This window comes from Carassius auratus, chromosome 49, assembly GCF_003368295.1.
Source record: "Carassius auratus strain Wakin chromosome 49, ASM336829v1, whole genome shotgun sequence".
Classification (NCBI taxonomy): domain Eukaryota; kingdom Metazoa; phylum Chordata; class Actinopteri; order Cypriniformes; family Cyprinidae; genus Carassius; species Carassius auratus.
The window spans coordinates 9,389,127-9,407,382 of NC_039291.1; the positions used below are offsets into that span (position 1 = coordinate 9,389,127).

General features: G+C 37.5%; 1 protein-coding gene across 5 annotated transcripts in view; it reads left to right on the forward strand.

The window, feature by feature from the left end:
* The window catches only part of LOC113066134 (collagen alpha-1(XI) chain-like), a 61,387-nt gene that overhangs the window by 16,844 nt on the left and 26,287 nt on the right, over nt 1-18,256 (forward strand). Inside the window, exons 6-35 of one of the 5 annotated variants that reach the window (XM_026237805.1) lie at nt 428-514; nt 1,492-1,584; nt 3,242-3,541; nt 4,637-4,699; nt 4,825-4,866; nt 4,948-5,010; nt 5,538-5,612; nt 6,560-6,643; nt 7,025-7,081; nt 8,102-8,155; nt 8,237-8,290; nt 8,442-8,495; nt 8,586-8,639; nt 9,489-9,542; nt 9,650-9,694; nt 9,842-9,895; nt 9,966-10,010; nt 10,628-10,681; nt 11,779-11,823; nt 12,718-12,771; nt 13,106-13,150; nt 13,565-13,618; nt 13,707-13,751; nt 14,704-14,757; nt 14,834-14,941; nt 15,106-15,159; nt 17,170-17,223; nt 17,865-17,909; nt 18,004-18,057; nt 18,135-18,179. In XM_026237805.1, coding sequence (XP_026093590.1) covers nt 428-514; nt 1,492-1,584; nt 3,242-3,541; nt 4,637-4,699; nt 4,825-4,866; nt 4,948-5,010; nt 5,538-5,612; nt 6,560-6,643; nt 7,025-7,081; nt 8,102-8,155; nt 8,237-8,290; nt 8,442-8,495; nt 8,586-8,639; nt 9,489-9,542; nt 9,650-9,694; nt 9,842-9,895; nt 9,966-10,010; nt 10,628-10,681; nt 11,779-11,823; nt 12,718-12,771; nt 13,106-13,150; nt 13,565-13,618; nt 13,707-13,751; nt 14,704-14,757; nt 14,834-14,941; nt 15,106-15,159; nt 17,170-17,223; nt 17,865-17,909; nt 18,004-18,057; nt 18,135-18,179 — 1,989 coding nt within the window. Of the gene's footprint in view, nt 1-427; nt 515-1,118; nt 1,278-1,491; nt 1,585-3,241; nt 3,542-4,636; nt 4,700-4,824; nt 4,867-4,947; nt 5,011-5,537; nt 5,613-6,559; nt 6,644-7,024; nt 7,082-8,101; nt 8,156-8,236; nt 8,291-8,441; nt 8,496-8,585; nt 8,640-9,488; nt 9,543-9,649; nt 9,695-9,841; nt 9,896-9,965; nt 10,011-10,627; nt 10,682-11,778; nt 11,824-12,717; nt 12,772-13,105; nt 13,151-13,564; nt 13,619-13,706; nt 13,752-14,703; nt 14,758-14,833; nt 14,942-15,105; nt 15,160-17,169; nt 17,224-17,864; nt 17,910-18,003; nt 18,058-18,134; nt 18,180-18,256 lie in introns of all 5 variants that reach the window. The other 4 variants (XM_026237807.1, XM_026237808.1, XM_026237806.1 and 1 more) reach the window with 4 other exon arrangements.

Here is an 18,256-nt window from a genome sequence, read left to right on the forward strand (position 1 = left end):
TTAGAAGGTAGATGGGGTTTTAAACACAAATAAATATGAGAAAGAAGAAAAACAAGACATGCAGGGAGTTTTTATAGGGCTTTAAACACCCACCTGTAAATAAAAGAACATGTTATGCATTAACGGAATTAATGCAGTATGTTCTTTATATGCTGAACTCACACAGTAGAGAGTAACACAAACATAATACTTCTCCTTCACTTTAGGTTGTATAGTTGTATCATTGCTCATTGTAACTGGACGCATTAGAAAAATAATGGAAGAAATGCTGTTTATGATAAACCTGTGTCTAATTCATCTGCACTGTATGAAACCAGCTATACAGTAAATCTAACCATCAAAGTATGTAATGCACCCAAGGGTAGATTACATTCTACCTGACGTTTGTATGCTTTGCTAACCTCTCTCATCCTCTCCCTGTGTGCAGTACACAACTGGTGCTGAATATGGTGATTTATATGATTATTATGAGGGAGCGACCCCCACAGCAACAGATGAATATTCTGAGCCGCAGGTAAATGCAGGAAACGAGTGATGTGTTTGTTATGTCAATCATGGGGTGGCCCCGCCCCCTTTCCTTGACCTGTATAAATTACATAGACAAAAGTATGTGGCGTGGGCTTAGTCTGGGCCAGTCAAGTTCTTCCAATCCGTTTTCATAAAGGTGTCCTGTAATGTAGCAAACACATTGGTACGCCCTATACTACTGAAAATGTTTGTTTAAGGAGATTATATGTTTGTATGCTAGATTTTAAACACCTGCTAGTTATCTTAAATAGCCAGACCCATAAATTACTGTAGCAGTTCACATACTTTTGCCCATGTGGTGTATATTTGTCTGTCCATGTTGGTAAACTCAATGTCTAGTATGTCTGTACTGGGTTTAATAATAATAAAGAGATATTTTGTGAACTAAGGAGTCAAATGGCGGCCGTTTTTTTCGAACATGTTTAGATTTAGGACAACCGCTCTTGGAAGCAAGGATAGTGTAGTGTATAGCAAGTCATCCTGAATTTACCTAAGAAAGCCATGTTTAAAAAAATGGGGACTTATTTATATTCTAACACGGATATGTTGATGTGTTGTGTCTTTTTCCCTTCACCATAACCTTTTTCCAGAGAGTGAAACGTAGTGTCTCCAGGAAAACGAAGAGGACGACAAAGTCCGCTAAATCTTATTCCAAACCCTATAAGTACCAGGAGCCGAAACAGGTTACAAAGTTAGCCCCTAAGAAGAAAAGATATGGATATCTACCACCAAGAAAAGCCATTCTAGGGGTAATAGTAAAAGCGTAGCTCATGTCAGAACCCATCAAGATCTCTCTTTCGGTGAGGGTGATCTTTGATGATAGTCTGAGTGTGCGTCCGCCCCCTTTCTCTAGGTGCCGTCCTCGTGGATCCAGACTGTAACGCTTGTGGAACTTCTTGAACTGTGTTAATTCCTCCTTTCTGATCTTCTTCCTCTTTTCTTCTCACTGTGAAACTGCTATAGCCTAACAATGTAGATGGGGAGTACTATACAGACTACGGAACAGTAGATGCTTCCAAAACTCAGTCTCCTGTCGCAACCACTGGACCAAACCAGGTAATCATTTGATTATATACTATGATGGTAGGGCAGCTAAAATGTGGGACAGAAAGGGGAAAAATCCAGGAGCACGTATGACGAGGAAGTATTTGATATGAAATGACAAAAACAAAACAATTCATGGCAATTGTTCTGTTTATTGACTCTGGGACTATCACTGGAAGGGAAATGTTTTATCCAACAACATAAAGCTGATATTCACCATAAAACCGGCAAGTTCTAAATTTAGCCAATCCATTTCCTGTGATGCTTTCGGGTCTGAAACTTTGGACATGTCTTGAATATCAAGTGGATATTTTTTGTGTGTGTGTGTGTGGATTGTCATGCAGTTGGTTTTCAGCTTTCTGTTGTGGATATCAGTGATATTTAAGGCCATTTATGAATGATCATCCATCCTATCTATATTTAAAGCAGTGAATTGATCACACAGCTGAGTCAAAACTATATATGTTTGTATTTTTGGCTGGAGTTTTGGAATTGGTTGTTTAAATGTTGACTGGTTGCCCATTTTCTGGCCCTAACTATCACTGAGATGATAAAACGTTGCATTCCAAACAGTTCCTTCAGTAAGTGACCCAAAGATGAGGATCTCTGATTAAGAAACATAGCACTTGCTGTAGTCTGGTTGAATAGTTCTGGCACCAGTTTGTAGAATTATATTCAACAGAACTGAACTCTTTCACAGCCATTTGGATCTATGTTTATCTTGGATATTACAGACATACAAAGTGTAGGTGTGCTTTTTTTTCTCTCAAATTAAATGTAGTAAGACATTTCTATATGTCTCTTGCGCTAACTACATTTTCAGGACTGCAATAAAAACAAACTAGTATTTTTTTCTGTTTTTATGGTTTTGTACCAAAACGTACTGTAAATCTTGGCTGTTGTAATCAAATGCAGAGTCACTTTGGTTGAATTTGATCTGTTACTGCATTTGATCAACTCATTAATGCATCAGTTTGTGTATTCATAAACGTTGTAGTGTCATTTCGGACTTACATCATTTATTTCTGTCTTCTTTTTTCACCTTTAAACAAAACACGTTTATTGTCGAAAAAAGACAGGAATATCTAAAAGTCTATCATAGACTTCTGGGTGTAATTATTATTAAATATGTTATTAAAATATGTCAATATAATGCTTTTTTAAATAATTAAGTTAACACTTTATCTGTCCCCCAAAATTTGAACACACATTTATAAAATAAAAAAAATAAAAAGAAATAAGAAACGTTTAAGTGTTCTTATTTATATACTACAGCATTTCTATGAAATCAGAACTTTTTATCATTCTTAACTTTTATAAACATACATTATGTGTCTTTATAAATGCACATTGCTGCTTATATCTATCCTTTATAATAATGTAATTTACTTTACCAGATTTAATTTGTGCCTTACATTCTAATCCCACCAATTACTCCAAATCCTTGTATCCAATCCAAATCATCTGATATATTTCCATTGAATGGGACAAAGAAGTGTTGTTGCAACCTTGTTGCTGCCCAAAATTTATGTGCTATTTTTAATAAATATATATAATGCGATTCATTTTGCTTCTGCTTTGCATTAGATACAGTAGTATTTGCTTTAACCGCTTTAACTAACATCCATCTTCCCTCCGTTGCCCGGCCGCATTGCTTGGGTATAATAAGGCTGTGGAAGAGGAAGTTTTCAGTGACTATGTCACTGAAACGGCCCAGGCTGGTCTGGATCTGACCACCGCCCCGGAGGCCGCGCTGCCCAGCGGCACTGCCGACCCCATCGGAGTGGACGAGTATGACTTTGATCTTAAGGAATATGATGTGACTGGGCTTGACAAAAATCAATATGAGTACGGGGTGTACGATGAGTTTGGCAATGTGGCTCCAAACCCTACATCCACTTACGAGGACAGTTTTGGGCCAGGGGTTGCCGCAGAAAAAGACATCGATGAAACCGAAGTGACGTCGGACGTAAGTATTGACACCCCAAACAAGGGTGTCGTCCAGCACTCGGACTGTTGGATATGGGAATCTAGCATGCATTGTTGGCTTTGTAGTCCACTATTTCGCATGGGGTCCATTATTATTATTTTTTTTTTCTGTTTGGTGCATTGGTTTTACTAATCTTTCTCTACTGGATGTGATTAGCATGTTTTGAAACAAACAGACCACTGCACTTCTTCCTCTTGTCCGTATTGGTTTTCTCTCCCTCCCGTCTCTGTACGTTATAGATCACATCGATCATATAGTCATTCACAGATCACTTACATGCACACTCTCATACCAACTGTGGTTTGAACTCTCTGACTGTCAGCACCTTATCTCTCGCATTGCTCCGGGATACAGTAATTACCCCATACCACAGACCCAGCTGTCTGTTCAGACACACCTTTCTCCACCTCCTCCCCCTTAAGAAGCTCATATTTCCCCTCCGTTAAACACTCCAGCTCCTCTATCTTACAGCTCACATGAGCAAAGGTTTGACGGCATCAGATCCTGTCCATTACATTGCCGGTTACACACTTTCCATCTTGTTTATCTCAGAGAGATTAACGTTATTTATGAATTTAGGGTCACACTTTAGTTTGGAGACCAATTTCCACTATTAACTAACTATTAACGATTACTTTGCTGCCTATTAATAGTTAGTAAGGTAGTTGTTAAGTTTATGAATGAGATTGGATTGAGGGATCTAAAATATTGTATGAAGGGATCTAAATAATGCTTTAGAAGTACTAATAAACAGCCAATATGCTAGTAATATGCATGCTAATGAGCAACTAGTTAATAGTGAGACCTGGTCCTTAAAATGAAGTGTTACCAAATTTAGCATCTTTTTTAGCACTTTTTATATTCACATGTATTTTTACACTACATACACTTAGCACTCTGCACTAACATTTACCCTATCTATCTATCTATCTATCTATCTATCTATCTATCTATCTATATATCTATCTATCTATCTATCTATCTATCTATCTATCTATTGTTCTATCTATCGTTCTATAGTTCTATCTATCGTTCTATCATTTGATCTGTCTTATCTCTGCTGTATGTTTGCAGTTGGGTGGCGGTGCAGTTCTGGGTCAGAAGGGAGAAAAAGGAGACCCTGCAGTGGTTGAGCCGGTGAGTGAAAAGCTAATTCTGGGCATCAATCACCTTATGCATTAGTTTGTAAATACAAATGTATTAATTTTGCTGTCATTTGTTCTAGTCAGTTTGTTTTATTCTGGTTTTGTTGTGATTCATAGGGAATGCTGATCGAAGGACCTGCTGGAACACCTGGACCTGCTGTAAATTACATGCATTTTTGCCCTCATCAGTAATTGAGTTGTGCTGTGGTCTGTCTGTTTACTCTATTTATTTTTCTTTAGGGTCTTCCAGGTCCTCCAGGTTTACAAGGCCCCCCTGGTTCAGCCGGAGATCCTGGTGACAGGGTAAAAAGTTGTTCCAATCTCTGACTCCAGGCTATGCCAACCACATGTATTTTCAGAACATTTACCAGGTTTAGTTAAGGTTTAGGTCTTAATCTTCCCTTTGTCATATTTTATTTTACAGAAATTTCATTTGTCACTAGAAAAAATTAACAAATGAGGCATGTCAAATAAAATCTGTGATAAACATAATAACGCAGACTGGTAGCGAAAGTGAAACAGTGGGATAGTTTGTTGTGACTGGACAACAGGGTCAGGGGTATGAAGTGTCATTTAAACAAAAGTAATTGTTACACAGTTATATCCCCCAGTGCTTATAAGCTGGAAAATGAAAACAATCAGTATCTTTAAAATTGACACCTTCACCAAAGGGTAATGGAAGGAGGGGGTCTCTTTATTTCTGTTCAATCCCCCTCCCTTTCTCATTCCTGTTTTGGCATTCTCTTACCTGTTGTGTTGTCAAGTCAAGAAGTGTCAATTTACTGAGTTATCCCTTCTTTCTTTCTCTCTCGTTCTTCCTGTTTCTTCAGGGTCCTCCTGGCCGTGCTGGTCTTCCCGGAGCGGATGGCTTGCCAGGCCCACCTGGTACTATGCTGATGCTGCCAGTAAGACCCCTAAACCCAACAAATATCTTATAAATCTCTCAAGCCTATGCTGCACTGTATAGTACAGTATGAATTGTTATATTTGATGTGAATACAATTATGAAAAATAATGACAGCATACTTCACTTCTTTATAGCATGTTGTTGTTTAGTAGTTACTAAGTAGTTACTAGTAGTACTATCTAAATCCTAAGTAATGGGATAGTTCACCCAAAAATTAAAATTTGATGTTTATTTGTTTACCCCCAGGGCATCCAAGATCTAGGCGACTTTGTTTCTTCAGTAGAACACAAATTATTATTTTTAACTTGGTGTAGTATCTAAGTCATACAATGAATTACAAATGGTAACATAATCTGAGAGTGAAAAAAACATGCACAGACAAATCCAAATTAAACCCTGTGGCTCGTGACGATACATTGATGTGTAAAGACACAAAATGATCGGTCTGTGCAAAAAACTGAAAAGTATTAATATAGTTTCTTTACCTCTGATTCACGCAATGTCCGAACTGCTAGAACTCTTGTGAATGTGCTTCACAGCAGCAAGCACGTGAGGCTTTCATCTTCTTCTTCTTGCATTATGGTGGATCTCAGACTTATTGATTATTAAGTGCATTACCGCCACCTATCTCTCAAATGGATCATTGACACTCCTAACTGAGATTTTAGATAGAGTGTCAATGGTTCACTTGAGAGATAGGTGGCTGAAGTAAAAAAAAATCATAATTTATGTTCTACTGATGAAACAAAGTCACCTACATCTTGGATGTCCTTGGAGTAAGCAGACAAACATCGCATTTTTATTTTTGGGTGAACTATCCCTTTAAGTAGTCAGAATATTGCTTTTTATGTTTGATTGAATCAATATTTATAGAGTGGTGTATTTTAATATGACGTTTTTCTAAATCTAAATGATAATAATAAATACTCTGTTCATGTCTGACAGTTCCGTTTTGGCGGTGATGGGGAAAAGGGTCCAGTGGTGTCGGCTCAGGAGGCCCAGGCTCAGGCCATTCTTTCTCAGGCCAGGGTGAGTATAAGAAATAAAGGGCAAAATGGCCCTCAAGCTTCTCACAGCTGTTTGCTGAGGGGGAGGTGGGGGGTTCTTGACTGTTTGTAGGTCAGAGGGTGGGGAAGGGATTTGCTCCGGCCTTGTTTGCGCTGAAACAAGAGTGAAACGGAGCAGCACAGGCTGCTTTAACTCTTCCCGGAGAGACTAGTTAAAAATACTAGCAAGGTTCACGACCTGCAGGAGGATGACCCGACAGGTGCTACACATTAGTGCTCAGATCTGTCCTTGACAAATGCGGACTCTGCCCCACCTGCTGTGGGAAGAGAGTAGATATCTGCCAATTGTTGTATATGTTTGACGATATTTTGGTGATTTAGATTTTTTGGTTTGTTTTCGCAGCTCGCCATGAGAGGCCCACCAGGTCCAATGGGTCTCACTGGAAGATCCGGCCCAGTGGTGAGTTTCAGTGACCCCCATGACCTCTGCAAAAGAGGCATCCAATCACCATTTAACTTACTGAAATTAATCACTATTAATTAAATACAAAATACCATCACTCTCCCATTCATTATACTGTATATATAAGCTAAAACAAAACAAAAAACATTTTTGTTGTCTAAAGTAAAAAAAAAAAAAAACATTAACTTTAAAAAAGTTCTAAAATGACACTGGACCAGGTAACTAGATCAATTAACTTAACTGTTTGCTCTTACCATACATTTTGAAACACAATGGGCCGGTGAACTCATACATAAAACCTCTTTGGGCAAGTAATAATCCTACTCAGATGCAACAAGACTAATGATAAAAATACCTGAAATAAGCATTTGAAAAGTGCAAACCACAGCCGTTTCAAGTCATACTTATACGTGATTGGTTGTGCTTGAAATGAGGGGTGGGAATTTAAGAGAGACTTTGAAATGAAGAAAAGAACAGAGTTAGTGTGTAATGGCTAGGAATCTTTAAATGTGTCATTTAAAAAGCAGACAAATGAGAATCTTCAAGTTTCCAAATGGTTGCTTATAGTAGGGTGTACTTTTAGAAATAAATGCAAAACTCAACTCTGGAATTATCTTTGAAATTCGTAAGCAAAAAAAAAAAAAAATAGGACAGTCTGTCTAGAATAATAGCAATTTCAAAATCAACAGTTTTTTTTTTTTTAAGTATTCAACTTCATGTGGTGCAATGCTAAAGAAAGAGCACAACTCCCTAATGTAAAGTGCAATAACTAGTTCTTAAAACAAATCCAGCTCATAATTTCAACTACTGTACATTAACTTTAGTATTTTTATTCAAGGCTTACTTTGATTCTCTAGGAGAGTGCGGAACAGGAATTGTGTATGCTGTGAAATATTGCCACCTGCTGTTTCTTTGTATATAGTGTAGGCATTTTGATCTTTCTGAAACTCTTTAAAACATGTTGAGTTGGTCTAGTCTTGGTCTAATACATCTCTCTCTGGTGTCAACCACATTTAGGGTCTTCCAGGCTCTCCTGGACTGAAAGGCGAAAGTGGAGACCATGGTCCTCAGGTAAGACACGTTTCTCACCACCCAAGGTCATCCTACATAATTATCTACTTACTTAAATAATCATATATCTTTTCATCATAGGGTCCGAGGGGTATCCAAGGCCCACCAGGGCAAATGGGAAAACCTGGCAAGAGAGTAAGATAATTCTCTTTATTTTTCACACACACACATATGAGATTATTCATTTTTGCGTTCACTTGAATGAGTCTTCAGTTAGCATTTGAACACATAAATCATAATGGTTTTCAGTAGTCATACTGTATCTTCTCTGATCTTTCTGTGGCAGGGTCGTGCTGGAGCCGATGGGGCCCGTGGAATGCCTGGAGAATCTGGTTCTAAGGTACAAGAGATATTCTGACCCACATAAGCCATATGCGATATAGTATCTATAAATATATTGTTTGAATTTTTTACTTAATTTTCTTCAAAGGGTGACCGAGGCTTTGATGGGCTTCCAGGCCTGCCCGGGGAGAAGGGACACAGGGTATGTATGAATACATTAAAAAAAAAAAAATTCAACTGACAAATGCTGTAAAATAAGAGTAAACGATCAGGCTGTTGAGATGGGGGTTTGAAAAGTTGAAGAGACTCACAACAGTTTTTCAAAGCAATGATTCATAACAATAAGAAAATTACTAAATTATCTCTTAGATGCAACTCCTATAAGATTTTGGAGGTATATGTGATAACTCTGTATGTTGTGTTAACATAAAATGTATAAAAAATATTGAACAATATTTATATAGTTACCTATTAAATAACTACATTTATTTTAAAACTTAAAAATAAAAAACTAATTGATTGCTGCAAACAATTACATTTTATGCTCTCTAGTTAGCATTTGAAATCGTATTTTTTTGTAACTTATATTAAGAACATTAATTATTAACATGAATAACTTGACATATATTACTGATTTTAACTGAGGCATATTGCAAATTATTATTATGACAATGGCATTTTCTATTTTGCAAAATGTTAGATTTCTGATTTATATATATATATATATATATATATATATATATATATATATATATATATATATATATATATATATATATATATATAAAACAAATTTTTCATATTTTTATTTTCAACAACAACAATAATTAAATGCAAACAAGGGTGTCAAACATAAACATTAGCTGACAATTTCTACTTCTACTCTGGAAAATTTACAGTAGGATATTTCCAGCCTTTTCCCCTGTCAACACAGGTAATAATTATAGGATCCAAAATGGCTCCCTAGATCACTTTCAAGCAAAGGGGAAATATTATATATTAAGTTGGATGTAATAAAATATGACACTTCCTGTCTGTCTCTTTCTGGCAGGGTGAGAACGGTCCTCCTGGTCCCCATGGATCTCCCGGAGAGGACGGCCCAAGGGTAAGGCCTTTTCTGAATTGACTGAAAAAGAAAAACAGCCTTCTCATCCTTTCATTGTTTTAGCTATTAGAATAAGCATATTCTCTTCACTTCTACCATCTTTACAGGGAGAAGATGGAGAGATTGGACCAAGAGGACTTGCTGGTGAGAGCGTAAGTGTATTTTTATTTTTTTATGTTTTATTCCAGTTTGCCACCAGAGGGCAGAGTCACTCAACAGCCCATCATGATTCCTATTAATATTCAGAAGAGAATGCTTGGTCTCTTTAATCAGAACATTCTCATTTCTTTTTATCTCAGGGGCCGCGAGGTCTGCTCGGCCCTAGAGGCCCTCCTGGACCTCCTGGACAACCTGTAAGTGATTTTTAATTTAGAATCTGATGCTGATTGCTCGCTTCTAACCTTTTACAATCGATTCCTGCAGGGCATTGCTGGTGTTGATGGTCCACAGGGTCCCAAAGGAAACATGGTAAGAGACATGGATCTCGTAAACCTGGCGTTTTGTAGATTAAAATCAGCATAGCAGATGTTGATAATAGGCTACTTGTTGAGTGAATCTCTGTGGGTTGTACTCATGTTTCAGCCTTAATGTGTTTATACAAGGACTACTGTCAAGTTTAAATGTAATTTCTTACTGCCTCAGCGACATCACCAGTGGACGAATAAAGCTTGTGTAATAAAATAGTTCTGAATTTGGCGTATCAAAACCGAAACATCTTCTGTTTTCGAAAAAACAAATTATGACTAATAAAAACCACAGTTAATTCATCTGTTTGTTAAGTAATGACCCCTCAGATATATTCAACAGCTTTTTCAGAACTAAACTGATATGCCATAAAAAAACAGTAGCTATTTCAAATCAAGTTAATCTTGTACAGCAACTATAAACTTTTTTTCTGTTAACTTTAGCATTCATTTTGTCCATGAGACATACAGTACTTCATTTTGTTAGCATTGTATTAGCATTATATTCACATCAACAATTAAAGAACATATGTCAGCCCACACAGAGATATATAGAACATTACTGGTGATTTGACATATTTAGGGTGCATCTGACATGTTCCATCATTTTGTGTTGAACAGGGACCCCAGGGAGAGCCGGGCCCTCCTGGGCAACAGGGAATCCCAGGAGCACAGGTGAGAACAAACACAGACACACTTTAGACAAGGAATCCCGGTGGTTTTAGTATTGTTTCTCATGTGCAAGATACAGTTTGATTGACATCTACATTTGGTCTTTATATTGAGGTTTCCCATGGTCTTGGAAATTTAAAAGAAATGAATAAAACTCAGATCTTGAGAATATATATATATATATATATATATATATATATATATATATATATATATATATATATATATATATATATATATATATATATATATATATATATATATATATATATATATATTGTTAATTAATAAATTATTTTGTATAGATTATGTATTTATTATTAAATACTCAAATCAATATCTGAAATATATATTACATTAAATCATTCAAATACATAAATACATACTATGTTGGTGTGTGTGTGTGTGTGTGTGTGTGTGTAAGAACAAAAACTAATAAAAATGACAAAACACAAAACATTTTATATGATCAAAAACTATAAAATTATATTGAAGTATCTCAGTTGTTCTAAAATTTCACAAATATATATATATATATATATATATATATATACAACATATGCACTGTTTGATTTTGCTTTACATGCTTACATATTTAATTATTTGATTAACTGAATTCTGTCTCATTATTTAGCCCAATACATTTAACAAGTTTCTCATCCCCACTATAATTTTTCAATCTCAGAGGGCATGGTGAAAGTATCTGAAATATTTCGGTAATCCTCTGCTGGGCTGATAGGAAGTGGGCAGCTGAAAGCATCTCATTCATAACGTCCCACCTGCATCAGAGCAGTGAGCTCAGATTTCCCTGGAGTGAACTCTGGTCAGCACATACACAAATACACTGAATCAGCCACTGTAAACACACACACACATAGTAACAAACGTATGTATGCACACACCGTCAAGCACACTGTACAAACATGATTGACCCTGCCAACACACACACACACACACACACAGGGACAATACAATAAGTCCATTATTGGGTGTAAGTCATCAGTTTGGGCTCTCTCTACCACACACCTGCCCCTCTATCCCCCCTCCCTGCTACCATGGCAACAAAGCTTGATGTTTGCTGTCTATTTTGTGTTGTGCAGGGTCTGCCAGGTCCACAAGGCCCCATTGGACCACCTGGAGAAAAAGTAAGTCTTTCGTGCTTTTCATGCATATCATTCTCTGCAGTTTCCTTCAAACAGATTAAGACCAAAAAGATGGATTATGTAACATATCATGGTGATATAAAATTGTGGGTTTATTTATCATTACACCACCCTGCATCTTGAAAAAAAAATAATAATCTGCTAAGAAAACTCTAGCAAAAAAAGGCCAAAAATGTAGCTAAGATGAAAAAAAAAAATTATTCAGTGCACTCATAAAAAGAAAAAAGCTGATTTTTTTTAATAAAGATTCAGTTTTAATGATAAAAAAGGATTCATAATAAATCATTTAATTCATAATCTGCGGAGGAGTGTAAAAATCATAATCATTTATATATGTGAAAATTAACAAATTGAACAAGTATAAGTAACTTCCTCTGAGGAAACTAGGAATATGTATTTGTGTCAGTTTTTCTGGTAATAAAAGGATAATACAACATTTTGTCACCTTACAAATGGCAGTCAAAAGCAAAAATGCTATGAAATCTTTTTGAGAAATGTATATTTTTTGAGAAAGTGTAACATGCCAGAGCAAAACATGCTTTCATTTTGCAAACAGCACCCTGAAATTAGTAAGAAGCAAGTATTTGACTTCATTCTGCAAACAAGCTGCATGCAGTTTTATCAATCACTTATATTTATGTTTCTTGCTCTTTTGCTCTGGATACATAAATAAATGCAAAATGAGCTTTGGTGAAGGATAGATGTGACTTAGTCTCAAAGCGTCACTGGAGCATGCATTTATTTCTGTAACATTCATTTCATTTTTCATAAGACAGCTAGTTCATGATGCAGTGCGTGTTGTTTCCTGTAGGGCCTCTGGTCTTAGAAATACTTCTTAATCCAATCAAAGTTCTTTTTCTCTGTCTCTTCATACAGGGTCCTCAGGGAAGGTCTGGGTTGCCTGGATTGCCTGGCACAGATGGACCTCCTGTAAGTAACAGTAATACTGATGTATCAAGTGATTCATGTCTGCTAAACCACTGATGATTGAAACATGTTTCACTGCCTGTTGACTAAAAATTGGACAAAGACCATAACTGATTATCTATCTGCTTACACATTTTGCTTGCTGACATAATTGATACTTGCTAAAATAACTGATAGAAGCATTGTAGCAAAGATGCATGTTGAATCTGTAGCTCAATCAACTCAAAACACAATCTTTAGATATTTATAACAAACTATAAAAATGAGAGCTATAGTTAATGTCACTCATGTCTCTCTATCTGTCACTTTGTACTAATTGTCTGTATTTATTCTACAGGGTCATCCTGGTAAAGAGGGTCCTGCTGGAGAGAAAGGAGCTTTGGTTAGGAAATGCAGTTTTAGGGGGCATTTAAGCAGAATGTGTAGTCGATCAGATTTATATTATGTAATATTATTTCTGTATGGATTATTAATGAAAAAAATATTTTATTTTGTGGTTATGCTAATGCCAGGCAGCTAAAAAGTGGTTAAATTGTCAATGCAAATTGCTCTCTGATGCAAATGTGTCTTGCAGAGCATTTGGTCTTGATCTTTTAGATGTCTGACCAAAGCAATATTTGTCCCTGACTATGATTTTCTTCTTTTGACTGTTTAATTCAATTTCATATTTAGAAAACATTGTTTGAAAGTATCTCCTCAGTATTTTAGCTGTAAACCTCTTGCAAGGTTACCTCAGCCACAGATATTCGTTGTTTGCTGTACACATTTTGTAATTCTTCAATGTTGTCATTTTCAGGGCCAGCCCGGTCCCCAGGGTCCCATCGGCTATCCTGGCCCTCGCGGTGTGAAGGTAAGGCATTTTTTTGTGTTTGATAGAGATTTATTGATTTGCACTGAGTTTGCGATCTTTGGTTGATCACATGCTCTCTGTCTTACAGGGTGCTGATGGCGTTCGTGGACTGAAGGGAGGCAAAGGAGAGAAGGTACAAAAAATGTTTTTTAAATGAGGCAAAGGAGAATTTATCCACAGTATCTGCTAGAAGTTAATGCTTGTACTAAGAATCACTGCAATAACACTCACTGGTCACTAAATCTGCATAAAAAGTCCAATAGCCTCTACACATTCTCTCCACTTAAACATCATATCATAAGTGCTGTTTAATCATGCAGAGAAAGTGTCATAACACTTGTTCAAGACACAAATCACTCCATCACCATTCAGTACGTCCAGATTGCAGTTGGCTGTAATTAACAATGTAAAAAAAACTGTTTGAGAATGTAACTCAACTGAGGATGGGATTGATATTCTAGTGCCATCATAACAAGACTGAGTGTCCAGCCATGTCCATATCCAAATAAATAAGGCATTCGTTGGGTTGACAATGCCATCAGGTGGTCACAAAGTTGCAGAATGCTTCATGCACATGTAGGCGAGAGATTCAGACTGATGTTTAGTGACAGAATGAGAATTCAATCATAAATCAACATTATGGATCATAACGGTTAGCATACCTTTAGATGTTTGCTCACTTTTAGCTGTTAGCACACATTAGGCAAGTGCTGTCAGGTGGTCAAAAGTTGCATAAAGCATTATACATGTGTGAAAGATTCAGACTGATGCTTGGTGACAGAGAATGAGAACACTAGATCAACATTGTGTATCATAACAATTAGCATACATTTAGCTGCTAGCTTATTTTTAGCCATTAGCACACATCTAGCTTTTAGCAGAGGTTTAGACAAATTTATTCCATTTACACAACATTGTAATTTCTAGACTGAATGAAATCATTGACAGTGTCGCAGTACAGCATTGTTGTCAGCAGGTGGAGATCTAGTACAATGCTAAAGGATTAAAAAGTGCTGTATTTATATGCAGAAGTTATAGCTTCATCACTCTGTATGCTTTCCCTAATGTTTCATCCTGCTTTTCAGGGCGAGGATGGTTTTCCGGGTTTCAAGGGAGACATGGGTCTCAAAGGCGACAGGGTAAATAAACACTGTCTATCTTAATTTTATCCTGTGAAGGACTGCACTGATTGGTTGGATTTCTGTGCATGTTTAGGGTGAGCTTGGATTGGCTGGACCCAGAGGTGAGGACGGACCAGAGGGCCCGAAGGGTCGCGCAGGTCCCAATGGTGAATCTGGACCCCTGGGGCCTGCTGGAGAAAAGGTTCATTGCTTGTTAATTACGGATTACCATTATTAGTTGATTACCAATGCATGGGGCATCAGGAAGTGATGCAGGGTTTGTGTTTGGAATATTAATATCAGATGAGATGTTTGTTTGTCCATAAATGTTCTTGCACTAATGATCCTTGGCTTGTTTTCCATCAGGGCAAACTTGGTGTTCCGGGATTGCCCGGCTATCCAGGACGTCAAGGGCCAAAGGTATGCACTTATATTGAACATGACACCTGTACCTGCATCACGACTGTTTCACTTATGAGCTAAACAACAACTTGGCTCATTAGCATGAACTAATGCCCTCCTGAGAATGCATTATGCATGCTGCTGCGAGTGAGGCTTTTTTTAAATGAGCAGCTCATGCCAGGATTGTTCCATGTGCTGTTGGGGATGCTGGTCACGCAGGCAGTGAGGAGAAGTCGGAGCACAGATGCCTGTGTCCAACCTCAGCGCCTTTCATCAACAACAGCATCAGCTGTAACAGCAGTACCCAATCTGGCTCAAGCCAGCCCCAAACTAGACCTTAAGTGGCCTTGGAGGTCTGGAGACCTTCTATGACAAATACTGGCGTCAATATAGGCTCTCTGAGTTTTTAGTTTGCTATGTTGCTCGGTAAATTAATATGGAGTGCGCTTCACAGTTATTTATAATTAGTATTTTTTGTGTCCTAAAACATTCTTAAATAAGATAAGTATACATGTGAATTAAAATGGCATAAGATAATAAAACATATTTTCTTAGAATATTACATTTTATTAATGAAAATATATTCTTATGCCGTTGGGAGATTTTTGCTGCATCCAAAAATGTGTACTTTCAGAATTGTGATTAATTTAATGAAGTTCAATTTGAAACTTAATTTCCAACCATTAAAAAGATAGTATAAAGACAGTGTCGAATTCTGTAAATACTATCATTTATTTAATATTTATTTTATTTAAATTTACACTTTTTCCCAGCATTTGTCTCTAAAATTTTCTGCAGACCACTCCTTTTAATATATACTCTATTATTTAAGTACACATATTGGAGGTGTTAGGTTGTCAAAACCTTGTTCTGTTTGTTTGCACACGCCAGTTGACTCGACACAGGCTCCACCAATGGTGTGAGATTTTGTTTGTCTCATGCACTAATTTTGCAGTTCCTTTTGGTGCTGATAGTGTAGCAGAAATTACATATTTCACCTTTAAGGCTTATCTTGAATTTACTTGAATAAGATGGAATAAAGCCCAGTCCTAGCGGAGGTGCTGACTCCGGTGGTAAATTTACAGTCTCGTAAATCCGCTTCTATTTAGCAGCATTAACGAACAACAGACAAGTGATGCGATTACAAGCACTTTGACATGCCATCATCTCTGGAATGGATTCAAACAGCCTGCCAACTCTCAAATTATCATGAAGTGCACTTTTGAAGACCAGCCATCACTGTCTGAGTGGTTACTGGCATCAGAATTGTGGCAATTTTCATAGCGTGTCATTGCTTATTTTTCAATGTCTCACCTTCATAGTTTCATAATATGCTTTGTGGTAAATCAAACCTGATTTCTGCAGGAGCTGACTCTGAGGCCTGGCCTTAAAATGAATGTGTAAAACAATCTATTGATTTTCTTTCTTGAATGCTTATTCCGCTGCCAGGATTGAGGAACGCGGGTAAGCTGTTTTTAATTTACTGCATTGAAAATAAGAGAAAGAGACAGACAAGAGTTGAGAATGAGAGCGTTTAAGACTCATCAGTAGTGAATCTTAATATGTACTCTGTTTGGATGTTTATCTGACTGAGTGGCCATTTGTTTTCGTCCAACGTCTGGACCTCTGTCCTGGGTGGACCCTGTTGTATTTCCACTCTGACAAGCAATCCATTCCTGACGCTCTCCTGCGCTTAGTCTTGTGCAAACAAAACAAGGAAACTGATAATCGAGATCATCCTTGTTTATCTTGGGATATAGGCTATCATATGCTTTCAAAGTCTATCTTTCAACCACTGAATTATTCTGAGAAAAAAGCTTGCCAACAAAAGGGACAAAGCAGTCTCACAGCTATTTGAAACTCTACAGTGGAAGTAGCAAAGCCAAAGATGCTAATGCTAACAGATTGTAATGGCACGTAAATGTCGGAATCAGTTGGAGAGTCGGGACTCTTGGAGTTCATCCCTCATTAATATGCAGGTCCTGCTGCCTTCTCTTCCTCCCTTAAGTCTTTTTCTTTGATTTGCAGGGTTCGACCGGTTTCTCCGGATTCCCAGGAGCCAACGGAGAGAAAGGAGCCAGGGTGAGATGAATTCTTCCAACCTGCTTTGATTGAAGTGCACGGCGCATTATAACAAACATATGAAAAAGCCTGATTGATTCCTTTTATGAAAGGATCTGTATGATGACTTTGTACAAAAAAACACAGACACAGAGCACAAAAAGTGCTATGGCTCTGCATACAGTACATCACACTTCTCAAACCCTCAACTGTGCTGACTAAAGAAAACAACTTGAATATTTCCCTCAAGAGAGAGTCTCACCCATTAACCAAATGGGAATCGCTCTTACTTGCAAACAAACCTTGGGTTTGTCTGTTCATGGGAAAAATCTGCAACTGTGCCCTAACTGTTTATGATTATTCTTAATTAAATATCAGGTTAGGTGCTATTTCCCCAAGTGTTTAGATCCTGCTCATGAGCAGGGAGCATATTGACAGTGTATGTGTATGTGTTTGTGTGCTTCTAATACACTATACCTCATCTGAAACAAATATTGCCATGGGGAAAGGTATCCAATGCTTGTTTTTCCCACTGTGCACACTGCCATCTCATCTTGGCAAAAAGAACGGCAACAACTGCAGTGATTGGATTTGCTTTGTGTAGCTATTGAATTCACCCTCAGTTTCCAAACACACTCATTTTTCTTCATTCTTTTCGAAAGGGAGTGGCAGGGAAATCTGGTCCAAGAGGTCAAAGAGGTCCGACGGTATGTACTGTACTGCTTCAGCACTCCCATTGTTATTTAATTTTGCTGAATTGAATTATGCAAGTCAAAAGTCTTAAAAATCCTGCATTTTTAGGGTCCCCGTGGTGCGCGCGGTGTCAGAGGCCCAACAGGAAAGCCAGGCCCTAAGGTACTGCTTCCTTCAGGCTTTGTTTTTGTTCAGTCACTTGCACATTCCTTATGCTTCTCTCTCTCATTATCCAACAGGGCACATCGGGCAACGACGGTCCACCTGGCCCACCCGGTGAGAGAGTAAGTGTCACCCAGAATGCATTGCAGCAAACACTTTTATCCCATCCTTCTATCTCCAGTGAGATGGTGTACGGTGC